This window comes from Urocitellus parryii, chromosome 2, assembly GCF_045843805.1.
Source record: "Urocitellus parryii isolate mUroPar1 chromosome 2, mUroPar1.hap1, whole genome shotgun sequence".
In the NCBI taxonomy this organism is placed as follows: domain Eukaryota; kingdom Metazoa; phylum Chordata; class Mammalia; order Rodentia; family Sciuridae; genus Urocitellus; species Urocitellus parryii.
This window is the reverse complement of record NC_135532.1, coordinates 27,708,512-27,723,021: the sequence shown is the minus strand read 5'-3', so window position 1 is coordinate 27,723,021 and position 14,510 is coordinate 27,708,512. Positions and strand designations below refer to the sequence as shown.

The 14,510-nt window shown below is 39.8% G+C and overlaps 1 protein-coding gene and 1 non-coding gene across 4 annotated transcripts in view; both read right to left on the bottom strand.

Moving 5' to 3' along the window:
- Nucleotides 1-6,400: 6,400 nt before the first annotated feature.
- The window catches only part of Fry (FRY microtubule binding protein), a 406,369-nt gene continuing 398,259 nt past the window's right edge, over nucleotides 6,401-14,510 (bottom strand). For all 3 annotated transcript variants that reach the window (XM_077795147.1, XM_026414538.2, XM_026414540.2), the window contains 2 exons: nucleotides 10,055-10,257; nucleotides 6,401-9,459 (listed from right to left, as the gene is read on the bottom strand). In XM_077795147.1, coding sequence (XP_077651273.1) covers nucleotides 9,201-9,459; nucleotides 10,055-10,257 — 462 coding nt within the window. In that variant the 3' untranslated portion in view covers nucleotides 6,401-9,200. The remainder of the gene's footprint in view (nucleotides 9,460-10,054; nucleotides 10,258-14,510) is intronic.
- Trnaa-ugc (transfer RNA alanine (anticodon UGC)) lies at nucleotides 13,509-13,581 on the bottom strand. Its single transcript has one exon. It is a non-coding gene; the product is annotated as a tRNA-Ala (tRNA).

Sequence of the window (14,510 nt, the reverse complement as noted above, 5' to 3'; positions counted from 1 at the left end):
CTGTCATTTATGTGAAGGGAACAATGAAGAGGAAAAAAGTCATTCATTTGACAATTAAGCTTGGTGTTCTAAGCACTGGGAATACTGAGATGATCAATGGGCAGTGTCCTTGCTTCCAGTTATACATTATTATAGTGAATGCTGAATCTGCACCTAGAATAAGCCAGACATTGTTGCAAAATATTAAGTAGGAACTATTATACCTTTTTCATAGGTGTGCAGAGAGGTCTTGGGGTAGAGCCAGGATTTGAACACAAGTGGAATAGGACTTGCTCCAGACTGTTGGTTACTACATTTGTATTTTCTCCCAAATTCAGAGAGAGAAAATGGGCATGATGATAGTGTTTGTCTCTTTTTGGTTGTGTGTGAAAACAAAAGGAGATGCTACATGCCATGAAGGAAACACGGTACTAGATACTGTGTTTGGGATGAGGCGACAGGAAAGTTAGCATCAGTAGGATGAAGGGAGCTGGGAGAAGATGGTTTTGATCCAAGAGAAAAGCAAAAATAAAGGTCCTGAAAGGATGGGGCACATACTTAGCATATTTCAGGAATGGGAGCTCCCTCGGGCTAATGCGGAACATAGGGCTGAAGAAGATAGGATCCAAAGACCATGGTCAAGCATAAGAAAGCCATGAAGGAGTTTTAGTAGGGCAGTAACATCAGATTCTTTTTTTCTTTTTTTTTTTTTTTTTTTTTGGTACTGAGTATTGAACTCAGAGGCACTCAAACACTGATCCACATCCCCACCCCTATTTTGTATTGTATTTAGAGACAGGGTCCCACTGAGTTGCTTAGTGCCTCATTAAGTTGCTGAGGTTGGCTTTGACCTCACGACCCTCCTGCCTCAGCCTCCCGAGCTACAGGGATTACAGGCATGTGCCACTGCACCCAGCTTCAGATTCTTACTTTAAAAAAATCAAGATGGGCATGGTGGAGCATGCCTGTAATACCAATGGCTCGGGAGGCTGAAGCAGGAGGATTGTGAGTTCAAAGCCAGCCTCAGCCATTTAGTGAGGCCCTAAGCAACTCAGTGAGGCCCTGTCTCTAAATACAATACAAAATAGGAGTGGGGATGTGGCTCAGTGGTCAAGTGCTCCTGAGTTCAATCCCTGGACCGCTCCCCCACCACCTCCAAGGAAAAAAAAAAAAAAGCTGAGTTACTGCTATGAGGGAAGACTAGGTAGGAAGGAAGAATGGAAATGGGTTAGGAGGTTAATGAATATATAAGCAGAATACTTTGGACAAGAGTGGTGACCATAGAGATGGATAAAAGTCCTTAAATTCAAGATGATCAGAAATGTATAGGAGTAGTGATGAATGATGGAAGAAATAAATGACTCTTACATTTCTGCTTTGAGATATGGGATAGATGGCATTGAGAGTTATATTAGTTAGGTAATCTGGCTCCAGAACATGCTACCTAATTTCAATTGCTGGGTGCACTATTTAGGAGATGTATATGGGCAAGTTGCTTGCTATATCTTAATTTACCTATCTATAAAATGGGTATGATAATAATGCCTGTCTCTTGTTGGTTGTGTGATGACAAAAGGAGATGATACATAGTTTGTTTTGTGTTGCTATAACAAAATATCTGAAACTGGGCACTTTTTAAAGATTTATTTGGCTCAAATGTTTGAAAGCTGAAAATCCAAGATTGAGCAGCTCCATGTTTGCCCCTGGTCAGGCATAATTTGCGTCATAAGATTGTCTAATAGTGTTAACCTCATTTTGAGATTTGGGGCCATTTGAGACTTGCTGGTGCTACTGGCAGGTTTGGTGGCAGTTGCATTCTAGTACTATAACACTTCAGCCTTCTAGTGCAGGTGTGGAAAGTAGAGATCTAGGCTTCCACCAGGCTTCAGGTCTGGCCAGCCAAGCGAGTCAGCAAGGGAGTGATTCCAATGGTCCATAAAATTGAAAGTTCTTCAGAAGAGGAGTGAAGATAGGTGAGGTTCTCAGGATATTATTCATGATGCAGAAGAAGTGTTAGAATTGGGGAATAGAATTGAGGGGAACTGGAAAAAATTCCTGAGTGGGATGCTAGGAAGTAAGATTCTGGAGCTGGTACACTCACTGCTCTGAACAAGTTTTGGTATAGCTATGAAGCTGGGTGGCTAAGGTACTTATATTCTTATAAGTAAGAATGTTAATAGACTGGGAGGAAAATGATTTTTGTATAGGTTGTTTTCGAGTATGCGTACATCCCTGAAATGATGTTAGAAGTTGAGATGGAAAAGGTTAATCATGAATAAAGAAGCAGAGTGGGCAGTAAGACTTTGGGTCAGCAGTTTTCAACCATGCCTGCAAATTAAAATCACCCATGGAACACTACCGATGAGAGAATACTACTTTTGGGGTTGGACTTAAGTGTTCTTGGGTGTGGCCTGGACCTTGAAGTTTTTAATAAGCTTCTCTGACTCATAGCTGAGGATCACAGCCATTGGACAATGGTGATGGAGCTGAGGTGGGAGGATGGTTAGTACAGCTGGGGGGCGTGAATCTCAAAGTCTCTGGACTTTTTGAAATAAGGAGAGAGGAGCTGGAAATTTTGGAGGAAGCAAGGAGGAATTACCTCCTCCTGGCCCTGGAACTCCTGAAAGTCCATGGCAGGTGGCGTAAGCTCTTAATTTGAAGTTATCATACAATAAGAATTTGGTATTAAAGGCATCTGGGCAAGAATAGTTAGTGACAGAGAAGGACTCACCTGTACATGGACTGCAGGGAGTTCTATATGTGTACTTCCTATCATCTCTAATACAAAATAGAGACAGTGACAGTTTGCGGGAGGATGACTATAGAAGTACCCTACATGGAAAAATGACTGTAGCTGTGCTGGAGAAAAAAGAACATGTTGCTATTCTACAGTTCAGGATCTTTTGAAGTTGCTGGTTATTAAAATGCCAATTTGGGGGACTATGGGTTTACCAAATTGATCTATAGAGGACTCCACCTTAGAGAATCTGCACTTTAAAAAAAAATTCCTCCTGCTAGCAAAGGAGACAAACAGGGGACTCCTGTCCTAAAGGCTGTGATTCTGCCAGTCAGCAGGAACAGGGGGCTTTTATAGAGGTGATTAGGGAGGAGAGATCAGGGAAAAGAAGATCTGGGATGAGAAGATTAGGGAAAAGAAGGTCAGAGAAAATCAGGGAAAAAGTTAGGGAAAAGAAGATTAGGGAGGAGGTCAAGGAGAAGGAGGTTGGGTAAAGGAAAAAAAAACATGTAAGTTTCAAAGCCACAGGGATATAGTCAAAGCATCAAGTGAAGCCTGTTAGGATTCCCCATGTCAATTTCTAGCTTCCATTTCTGTGGAAAGTGGGTGACAACCTCTCCAAGCTACTCCTGCTGAAAGGGGTGAAGTTGGGGAAGTAACCCGAAGTCCTTGTTCTCTATCAGGTGGAGATGTGGAAAGTTAAGGGCATTCAGCATTAGATAAGTCCAGAGGTCCACAGTGGCAGATGGCAGATGACTGGACAAGGCGTACATAGGGCAGCGATCATGCTAATGGCCAAAGTTGTCGCGACTTTCCAAAGTTCAGTTTCCTTTTTCTCAAAGTGGATCACGATGAAGCAACCTGTATTGTTCAGGGAGAGAAGATGGGAGTTCCCCTAAAGCAAAAGGAGCTTCTGCAGCTGCTGGGACTCCCTCAGTCCCTCCCTTTACACCCAGGAACAGCACCTCTGATTCGACCTGAGGCAGACTCACCCATCTCCTAACTCTACTGTAGTTGGCTCTCAACAAATTGGCCAGCACCATGAATTCTCAGCATGGAAGCAGGGTTCTTTGGAGAGCCAGGTCTGCCCAAGAAAGCTAGAAGGGGGCTGCTGTTGGGTCCCATCTGGGTTCCCAAGTTTGTTGCCAAAAGCTCCGTCCTGGTCCCAGATGCCAATCCAATAAGGAGGACATGGTTTTGAGAAAATGGAAAAAGATGGTTCATTGCTTTGTTAGCAAAGGAGAAACACAGGGGACTCCTGTCCCAAAGGCTGTGATTCTTAGAAGCTGCACTTTTGACAAGCATCCTGTGGAGACTCTTAAGTTTGAGGACCAGCACCTGGGGAACTTTAAACAGCATTGGGTATTGAGTACAGCCTGTGCCTATTAAGTCAGTCTCTGGAGTGGGGCCTGAGTGTTCCCAAGTTCCCCATGGGCTGATCTCATATACAACTAAGGATTCAAACCCATTGCCTACACTGAGTCTTTTTTTTTTTTTTTTTAATAACTGGGATTGAAAACAGGGGTGCTTAACCATTTGAACTACATCCCCAGCCCTTATTAATAGTTTATTTAGAGACAGGGACTTGTTGAGTTGTCTAGGGACTAGCTAAGTTGCTGAGGCTGACTTTGAACTTGGGATCCTCCTACCTTAGCCTCCTGAGTCTCTGGGATTACAGGCATGTGCCACCACACCTAGTGTACACTGATTCTTTTTTTTTTTTTTTTTTTTTAGTTTTTTTTCCTTTTTTTTAATATTTATTTTTTAGTTGTACTTGGACACAATACTTTTATTTATTTTTATGTGGTGCTGAGGATCGAACCCAGAGCCTTGCACATGCTAGGCGATTACTGCTGAGCCACAAGCCCAGCCCTGTGTATACTGATTCTTATAAGAGAGATTCCTGTTCCAACTGACCAAGACAAATAAGCATCCTATTTTATCCCAAGGATTGTAAATATCATCTATGTCCTTGGCCCAGGCTTCTTCCCACAATAGACTCACAAATCAACCCATTTACTTACCACCTTAAAGTTAACATGTCTTGATTTCTACATTACAGAGATGAGGAAGTGCACATTGGAAGTGGCAAATTCATTCTTTTCAGTTGTTGGGTGAATCTCTGAAGTCTTTTGAATTCCCTGTGTCATCAGTGAGTCCCATCAGCTTTACCTCTGAAAGGTTTCCTTAATATGTCCTCTCCTAATCAGCCCCATGGCAGCTTCCCTGCCCAGGCCAGCACCCCTGTTGGCTACACTGTTGCAGTTGCCTTCTAACTTTCACTTCTGCCCTACCTCAATCTATTCTTCACATAACAGCTCAAGTGAGCCTTCTTAAAAAGAATTAATTTTACTGTCACCAAATATATACATGGAATTTATCATTTTAAAGTACACGGTTCAGCTGCAGTAAGTATATCCACAAGGTAAGTAACTACCGTGTTACTCAGCTTTTTGTTGCCATGATCAAAATACAAGAACAATTGAGGAGTCCAGGCACAGTGGTGCATGTCTATAATCCCAGTGGCTTGGGAGGCTGAGGCAGGAGGATCACAAGTTCAAAGCCAGCCTCAGGAGAAGTGAGATGGTAAGCAAATCAATGAGATCCTATTTCTAAATAAGATACAAAATAGGGCTGGGAATGTGGCTCAGTGGTTGAGAGTGAGTTCAATCCCCATACCCTCCCCAACACACACACACACACACACACACACACACCCAAAAAAAAAGAGGAGATAAGTTTATTTTGGGCTTATGGTTTCAGTCTTTGTTCATGGTTGCCTGACTCTATTCCTTTGGATCTGAGATAAGGCAGAACATCCCAGTGGAAAGAGTGTGGTGGAGGAAAGCTGATCAGCACAGGGAGGCTGTTAACTAGAGGTGGGGGATGGGGGGAGGGATGGGGGGAGGGAGGGAGGGGCAGGAACAACCAAACCAGGAGCCAGGGACAAAATCTCCAAGGGCATTTCTCCAGTGACCTCTGTTCTCCACCTATGTCCTACCTGCCTACCATTACCACCCATCAATCTCTTATTTTACCTCTGAACATTCCTGCATTGCCTAACATGAGCTTTTCAGGGAACATTTCATATCTAAACCATAATGATTACTGACTCAAAAGTTTTTCATCATCCCAAACAGAAGGATTCTATTAAAACAGGTCAAAACATGTCACTGCTGCGACCCCAGACATCCATGGATTTCCACATCACCCAGAAAGGGACTGTGTCCTTCTCATGGCCCACAGAGTCCTCTCTGAACTCTCTTCTTCACTCCAGCTGCTGGCTTCTGACTTCAACCAAGTGATCCTGCTCCTGCTATGATCTTTGGACTTGTGATTCCTGTTGGGATGCTTTTCCCCCTAGTTGTTCATTTTGTATCCTTCATTCAGATCTCTGCTCAGGTATCGCCTTCTTAGAAAGGGTTTCTCTAGCAGCCTTCCTAAAATAGCACCACACCTTGGTTACTATGTGTCCCTGTTCTATAGTTTTTCATGGCACTTATCACACCTCACGGCCAAGCATATCTTCCCTCAATAAAGAGTATGAACTTCCTTGGAAGAGGGCCATATCTGTTTGGATAACTGTAGTCTCTTCTACCAGTGCTGCCCCAGAGTGAGCATGCCATAAATATCTGTATCTGATATATACTCAAATATTAATTGATCCAAAGTAAATGCATTAAATACTTTAAAAACCAGCTTTATTGAGACACATTAACAAACCATAAAATTCACTGGGGGACACTAATTTTATGTTTGGGCAGTGAACTGGAAGCAGGTGTAAGCTATTGATATAAATAGCAGTACCCTCTTTCTAGAATCCACTGAAAAGGTCAATGTTTGTTAGAACTTGGAACCAGATGCATTAAAATCTGTATGTGCACATATGTATGATGCTGACAGTTAAAAGCATCTTTATTTTACAGCTGATTCAACACATTTTCTTAACATTCTCACCTGTGGGTGGAAGTAAAACACACAGATGCCTCTAAAATTTTTGTTGCTTTTTTGAAATCACCATATTTAGAGAGTATAATTTTAATCAAGTTATGTCTATTAGAGAAGGCTTATCTTGATTGCTTTATCATGCCAATGGGTAAAAAGTATCATTTGGCTCTAATGAGCAATGAGGAGGCATTTTATCACTAAAGCATCAGTTAGGTATCTACCCTCTCCTTTGACACCTCAACCTCTATAGCCTTGAGGAAGGTAGTGAAAATTAGTGCTTCAGTAAGTGAAGTGGGGCATGTTAGCCCAGGAGATCTGATTGGAAGATCTAAAACTACTGCTGGGCTCAACTGGGGTGGGATTCCTTTCCTACACAATTCTTTCCACCTCCATTTAAGGGGGAGACAATGAAGAAATAGAGGAAAAGTAGAGAAACCCAATTCACATTAACATATCTTTTCAAAAATAAAAAACGACAAACTTGACTTTTTCTTTTGACTGCAGTCTAATATGTCAGATTACAATGTACTGTTGACATCCTTTTGAACAGAGTAAACCATTGTGGTGGTTCTTTGCTGGATAAGAAGAGGGCATGGTGGCAAACTGTCATGACCAGTCAGTCCTTTGTACTGTGGCTTCCAACAAAACTGACAGGTGGCTATCGTTACCCACAGAAACCTGTATTTTGAGGTATTTTTCAGAGTGATCATGATTCAGTTGTTTGTTCTACAAATCACAACAAATTATCTTTCAGTTGAAAAAAATAACTTATCAAAAGAATGTTTACAGCCATCCAGAAAGTTCTTAAAATATATTAATAATTTTATCAATGGTAACAACAACAAAAACTTGGGTCAGACTCCCTCCTGCAGGATACTTCTAGAAAATTACTATTAATGATTCAGTAGTTGTATGTCAGTAAAGCAAGTTGTTAGTTTTCGAGGAGAAAGACAGTATTCATTAGATTGCTCTGTGTCTATCCCTGTTTTTCTAGTGGGGTGTCAGTGATAGTACAAAAAAGTCTAGTATTTACTACTCATAAAATCTGTTCTATAATTTTAAGGATGTCAGCTTTAAATGATGGGTTATGGACAATTAGATGCCTTTGTTCTTTTCTGATTTTTCTCTTTGATTACAGAGAAAACTGGTTGGAAGACTTTTTTAGTGCCCATTTCCAGAGACATTCTATTTACTCTGGCTTCAAGGGCCTTCGCTACACAATCCCAATGGGTGCCATTTACTAAATGTAAATGGTGTCCCTGGGAGTTGTCACTGTAGCAGCCCACCTGCAAAACTATTAATGTATATCAAAGGCAAATATTTTCATTAACCAGAAATAAAATCCAAGGTCAACATGTATTTTTGTCTTTTCTTTTTAGTCTAAAGAAATGTCTGAACAGAATATCAATCAAGATTACATCACAAAATCTTTAAATGTATTTACAGAGTGAATAAGTTACATAGATAAACTTTGAATATGTTTTGATGTGCAACAGAGTCACATGCACACATCTAACACTTGACAGCATTAAGTTTAAGGAGAAAACTTAAGAATGGCCCATTACATGTATATTATAAATAAAATATGACATTCTTAAGAAACAAAATGACAACTCATATTTTACTTTTATGATTCTACTTCCAGCTATCCAAATGGATATTAAAATATGCATGCGTGACAAGTGAAAGACTTGGAATTCATAATATGATAATTTTTCTCTACAAAATGACAAAGTTAATTAAAATTAACACTCATCCTTCTGTAGTATAAATATGCTCATAAAAGCGACCTTCTAGTAAAAAGCAGCCAAGATCCTTAAAAAGAGTATCTGGATCATTTCTGGTGCAAAAAGATCCAGGGCCTTCAGAAACAGTAGCCTAGCAACAACAACAAAAAAAAGGTACTTCATAGCAGCTTCTTTTAGATACAGTAATTGTATTCAAATAACAGTGTACATTAAATTGTAGTCCATTTACAATTCCCTTTTCAGATACACAGGCTGTCGGCTTTTGACCATCTTACAATTTTTCAGTGGCCAGCTTCATTCTGCCTGTCCCTTTCTCAGCCCACCAAAAAAAAAAAAAAGGGGGGGGGATGAGGAGGGGGAATCAAAGGAAAAAGAAAGGAAACGAATGTACAAGTTTCAGAATATAAATCTCTTTAAATGAGGAAAACATTGCACTTTTGCCAATCTAAAACTGCTTCTAGAAAGGTATTGTTCAGTGTCGTCGGCTTTGGTATGCAATGGAAGTCACTTCTTCAGTAGTGAGTTGCGTTTGCTCAGTAAAAGGAAAACACATTTGTGCCACACAGCATGACAGGTGGAGTCTGTCTCAAGATGTCCTATGCTCCCTTGGTTCTTATGGTATTGCTACATATTGGCAGTTCTGCCATCCTCTTTAGAAAAAGTCCTACATGTAACAAGAGGGAGAACAGTCTGTCCAAGCCTTGTGAAGGCTGAGAAGACACTGAATGACGTCGCCCCAGCATGGCAGCACCGCCAGCTTGGAAACCATGGGGGACGGGAGGCTCCTGTCAGAGACTAGTGCCAGAAACACTGGAGTCTGGGAGAAAAGTAGTGAGGACTCGGTAACTCTGGGCCCTGCGAATCATGTCCCGGATCTCCATGTTCAGCTCCATCAGTTTGGTGCAAATTTCGGTCAGGCTCTGGTTTGATCCCACCAGTGCATATGTACCCGTCTGTCCCAGAGTCTGGTGACGGAAATAGATATTCAGTAGTGTCTGGACCTCATCATCAGAACTGCTTCCAAAGATGTCGTTGGGCCACAGACTTCTGCAGTCAAGAAAGAATAGCACAGATTAGAGACATTATTGGTTGGTTACAAAGTTGGGAAGTTATGAGTCTTCATTAGTATAAGAATGTTACTTAGAAGCTTTGTTGAGATGTTCTCATACCATTATAAGTCACCCGGCTACACTGTTTACAACTCCATCAATTGTGCAAATATCACTATAATGAGTTTTAGGATAATGTTTTTGATATTTAAAAAATATCAAAAGTTTAAAAATACCAGAGTGGAATCTGATACTCTTATAATCTTTCTCTCATTTGTTATAGCATTCTCATTCCAATGAATGTGAAGACGATTTAAAAATGTAGGATGTAAAAACTCAAAAGTACATTCAGACTAAAATTATAGTTCTATATTACATAAGAATATACTTTGAAATGTATTTTAGGAACTACAAATGACCAGAATCAACATCAGTGTTTTCTGTGTAAGGTCTGAAAACCAGCATTGAAAGTAAGAAATAAGACAGGTGAAATACATAGAAATTCTTTCTATGTTGTTTGTCCCCAACCATAACAAAGTCCCCATTAGGTGTTCATTTCCTTTAACCATCTCTAAAAGAAATGGTAGAATGACCTGCATTCCCTGATTTGCCGTAGAGCTTTGCCAAGTTCGTTGTTCTTGAGGCACTCCAGCATGGACTGGATGGCTGCTTCAGTGGACGTGAAGGTTGGCTCAGACCAGGCTCCCTCTGTGTAAAGAGGGTCCGCAGCAATGGCTGCGGTGGCCTCCTTCAGATTTCTTTTCAGGTCACTCAGTTCCCTGGACATATTTAGTAGCTGTTAAAAACAAAAACAAACAAGCATGTATTTGGGTGTAGGCTGGGTTTTTCATTCCAAAATGAAAGAAAATTATGTGTCTGGTTTAGCACAAGCTTGATATTTTGGCAAAGTAAAAGCGACAGATGACACTGTACTACATGGTACACGTAAAGGATTGGGGCGGTTATAACCATCATAACTTTACATAACAACTGAGATTATTGCCTTAAGAGAGACTTCATTTCAAATGTTTTGTATTTAACTAGAAGGGGCATAAATGAGGAGGTAGAATCCACAACAGAACAAGAATAGGGAAGGTCTGGGTTCAAATGCCAACTCTGAAGGATAGTAGTCCTTTATCTGTGGGGAATATACTGAAAAACACCCCAAAGATGACTTAACCCTACATATTATATTTTCTTACAAATACATATCTGTGATAAAGTTTGATTTGTCAATTACCTATAGTAAGAAATTAAAAATAATAAAATGGAACAATGATAACAACATACCAAAAGTTATTTAAAACATAGGACTTATTTATTTCTGAAATTTCCTTCTAATATTTTTAGGTCACAGTTGACCATGAGCACAAACTGTGGAAAGTAAAACAAAGGGAGGAGAATGACTGTATAATGCTGGGGTTTGATATGATTTGTCCCCCTGAACTAATAATGCAGGAGTTTAGTCCCCAAAGTCTTATGTTAATGGTTTAAGAGGGTAGAAGAATCTGACTATGATATCCAGAGGTAGGGCGTTAGGGAAGGGATTAGATTAAGTCGTTAGGGTGGGGCCTTCCTAATTGAGAAGATTGAGATGAGAGGGAGAGATGCAGACACAAGCATATACTTGGGCTCTCATTAAGATCTGATGAGGGGCTGGGGATATGGCTCAGGTGGTAGTGCACTTGCCTGGCGTTTGTGAGGCACTGGGTTCGATCCTCAGCACCACATTAAAAAAAAAAAAAATGAAGATGTTGTGACCTAAATCTAAAAAATAAATACAAAAAAAAAAAAAATCTGATGAGGCCAGTCCTGTGCCGTGCTGTTGGATTCCAGCCTCCAATTATGAGCTACATAGACCTTTTCCCTTTATAAAGAAAATTGATACTGGGAGTGGGACATTATTACTATACCTGTAGATGTGGAGGAGCCTTTGGAATTGGTTAACGGGAAGAGGTTGGAAGAGTTTGGAGGAGCAGGTCAGAGCAAGCCTGGAATGCTGTAAGGGCTCAGAAGACCCGAATTCAAATTCAGATGTGGAGAATAATAAAGTCCATGCTGGTGAAGGTTCAGATGGAAATGAGGATTCTCTTGGGAACTGGAGTAAAGACCACTGCTGATAAATGGTGGCAAACAATTTGGCTTCTTCATGTCCTAGTCCTGAGACTTTGTGGAAGGCTGAACTTAAAAGTGATGGACTAAGTTATCTGGCAGAGGAGATTTCAAAGCAGCAAAGCCTTCAGGCTGCTGTATGGCTGTTTTTGGCTTATAGTCAAGTGAGAGAGCAAAGGTATGCTTTGAAGAAAGAATTTACAATTAAAAGGAAAGCAGACAGGAAAGGTTTTGGAAAGTTTTTGGCCTGGCCAGGAAGGGAGCAGAAAAGAATGTAAGAGTGTCACCAAGGGGGTTCCACAGAGCAGCTGTTTGCCAAGGAGATTAGATCAGATAAAAGAGGCCAAGTGTTTTGCCTCAGGACCTTAGGAAAGATGCCTTGAGGGCATCTCAGAAATCTTTCAGGGCAGAATTGTTTCAGCAAAGAGCTTCAAGGCTGGCTGGGAAGTTGGGCTTGCTGGCAAAGCACTCTGGGGCTGCAGCCATGGTTCAAAGGGACGCAGATGCAGCCCAGGCAGGTAGCAGACCTTGGCATCATTTGTATGATGCTATTTTTACAGGTGGGCAGAATTTCAGGAATGAATAAGGACTAGGAGTAGAATGCTATGGTTTGAATATGGTTTGTTCCCCAAACTCATACAGGAGTTTAATCCCCAAAGTCTATGTTATCAGCATTAATAAGGTTAGAAATTTAATCTGACTAGGGTACTAGAGATAGAGCCTATGGGAAGAGATTAGATTATGTTATTAGGATAGTCTCCAAGATTGATTCCTTCTGGAGAGGAAGAGAGACACATTCATATAGTGATACATATCTGATGTTGCCAGAACCTGTGCCATGCTGTGTGGACTTCTAGAGTCCAAAATTGTTCTAAATTTTCTTTTTTTCTCTTTGTCAAATAGCCTGTTTCAGGTATTTTGTTATAACAAAAATAACTAATACATATAGTATGGAGAGACAATCAAGTAAATAGACTGTTTATGTGCCTCAGTTTCTTCATCTGTGACTCTGAAGACTTTACCTATACCTCACAGGGTCATTTTATAGATTAAATGAAATAACATATAAAATACTTAGTATAGTTTGGCAGATATGAATTCAATAAATGTAATTGTGAACATGGACCTTGTTCTGGTGCCATGGGAAAAGACTGAAGACATAATTTTGAGGAGGAGGAGGAGGAATAATCTTAAAAGTAATCTTTTTTTTTTTTAAAGAGAGAATTTTTTAATATTTATTTTTTAGTTGTTGGTGACACAACATCTTTATTTATTTATTTTTATATGGTGCTGAGATGCCAGGCGAGCGAGCTACCGCTTCAGCCACATGCCCAGCCCTTAAAAAGTAATCTTGGTATTAATGTTACAGAGGTAAAGGATGTTTTCCTCTCAAAATTACTGAAACCAAGATGGGTACAGTGGTATGCACCTGTCTTCCCAGTTACTTAGGAGGCAGAGGCAGGAGGATTATTTGAGGCCAGCCTGGACAACATAGCAAGATGCCATCTCAAAACACGAAAAACAAAACACAAAGTGGAACCAAAATAGCCAGTGTTAAAAAGTAAATCATAAGAGAACCTATGTCACTTCTAAGTGCCCTCAAAATATACCGTGGAAGACAGACTGTTTTACAATTTGACCGCAAGCTGTGAGGGTTTTTTCCTTTGTAATGCAAGTTGATGATAATGTTTCCTTTGGAAAGTTATCCAACACCTTCAACTTTCCTTTTACTTCCCAGTTTGCTCATTATACAAGTATAAGACAAAGACCTGATGGACTGTTCACACAGATGACTATTAAACACAAATGCCTAGACATAGGTGTAAAATTTCCTGAGTCAATCTTTTAAAATAAGATGGTAGAATATCTTGATTTTATTATAATTTTAAGTATGAAAGTGCTTTTCTCTTCCTAATTTATTTATTTATTTATTTTTGGAGGTGCTGGGGATTGAACCCAGGGCCTTGTGCATGCAAGGCAAGCACTCTACCAACTGAGCCATATCCCCAACCCCCTCCCTAATTTTAAACCAACGTAAGTTTTAACTTTATATATTGTATTTAAAATTTACCTATATTTAAAATAGCTGAGCAGACATTCATTTAAAATGCATTAGATTTAAAATAATTACAAATACATACCTATATATACAGATGGTATGTAAAACATCATTTGCTACTCTAAAGTGAAACTCCAATTGCTATTGTTATGTTTGTTTTTGGAGATTAAAAACTCAGGGCCTTGTGTATGCTAGGCAAGCGCTCTACTACTGATATATATATACACCCTAGCCCCTCAGTGGCTTTTTAAAAAATAATTTTCTTTATGTATATATAAGGATTACATAATATGAGACATACATAGATAGTAAAATGATTACTATAGTGAAGCAGATTAAAATATCTATCATCTCTGTTACTTTTATTTTTTTTCATACTAGATATTTTATTTGGGATACCAGAGTAAGTGTTCTCCCACATAGTACATTTTTTTCCATTTTTCTTTTACTGGCTCTTCTTTTTTTAAATTCATTTTAGTTGTATATAACACAAGGATACACCCTGACATTATCACAAGAGTATGTGTGACAAAAACAGCTAAACTCTTAGTTAATAAAAATCCCTTGAATACTTCAATTTTAAGTTCAGGGCACACGTTGTACATTAGGACTCTAGACCTGTACATGACAACCACTGTTTCCTTCTCTGTGTTTTTGAGCATTTTTTTTAATATTTATTTTTTAGTTGTAGTTGGATACAATACATTTATGTTATTTATTTATTTATATGTGGTGCTGAGGATTGAACCCAGGCCTCACACGTGCTAGGCGAGGGCTCTACCATTGAACCACAATCCCAGCCCCGTTTGTGAGCCCTTTAAAAACACATATAATCCACATGTAAGGTAATGCAATGTGCTTTTTGTGTCTGGCTTATT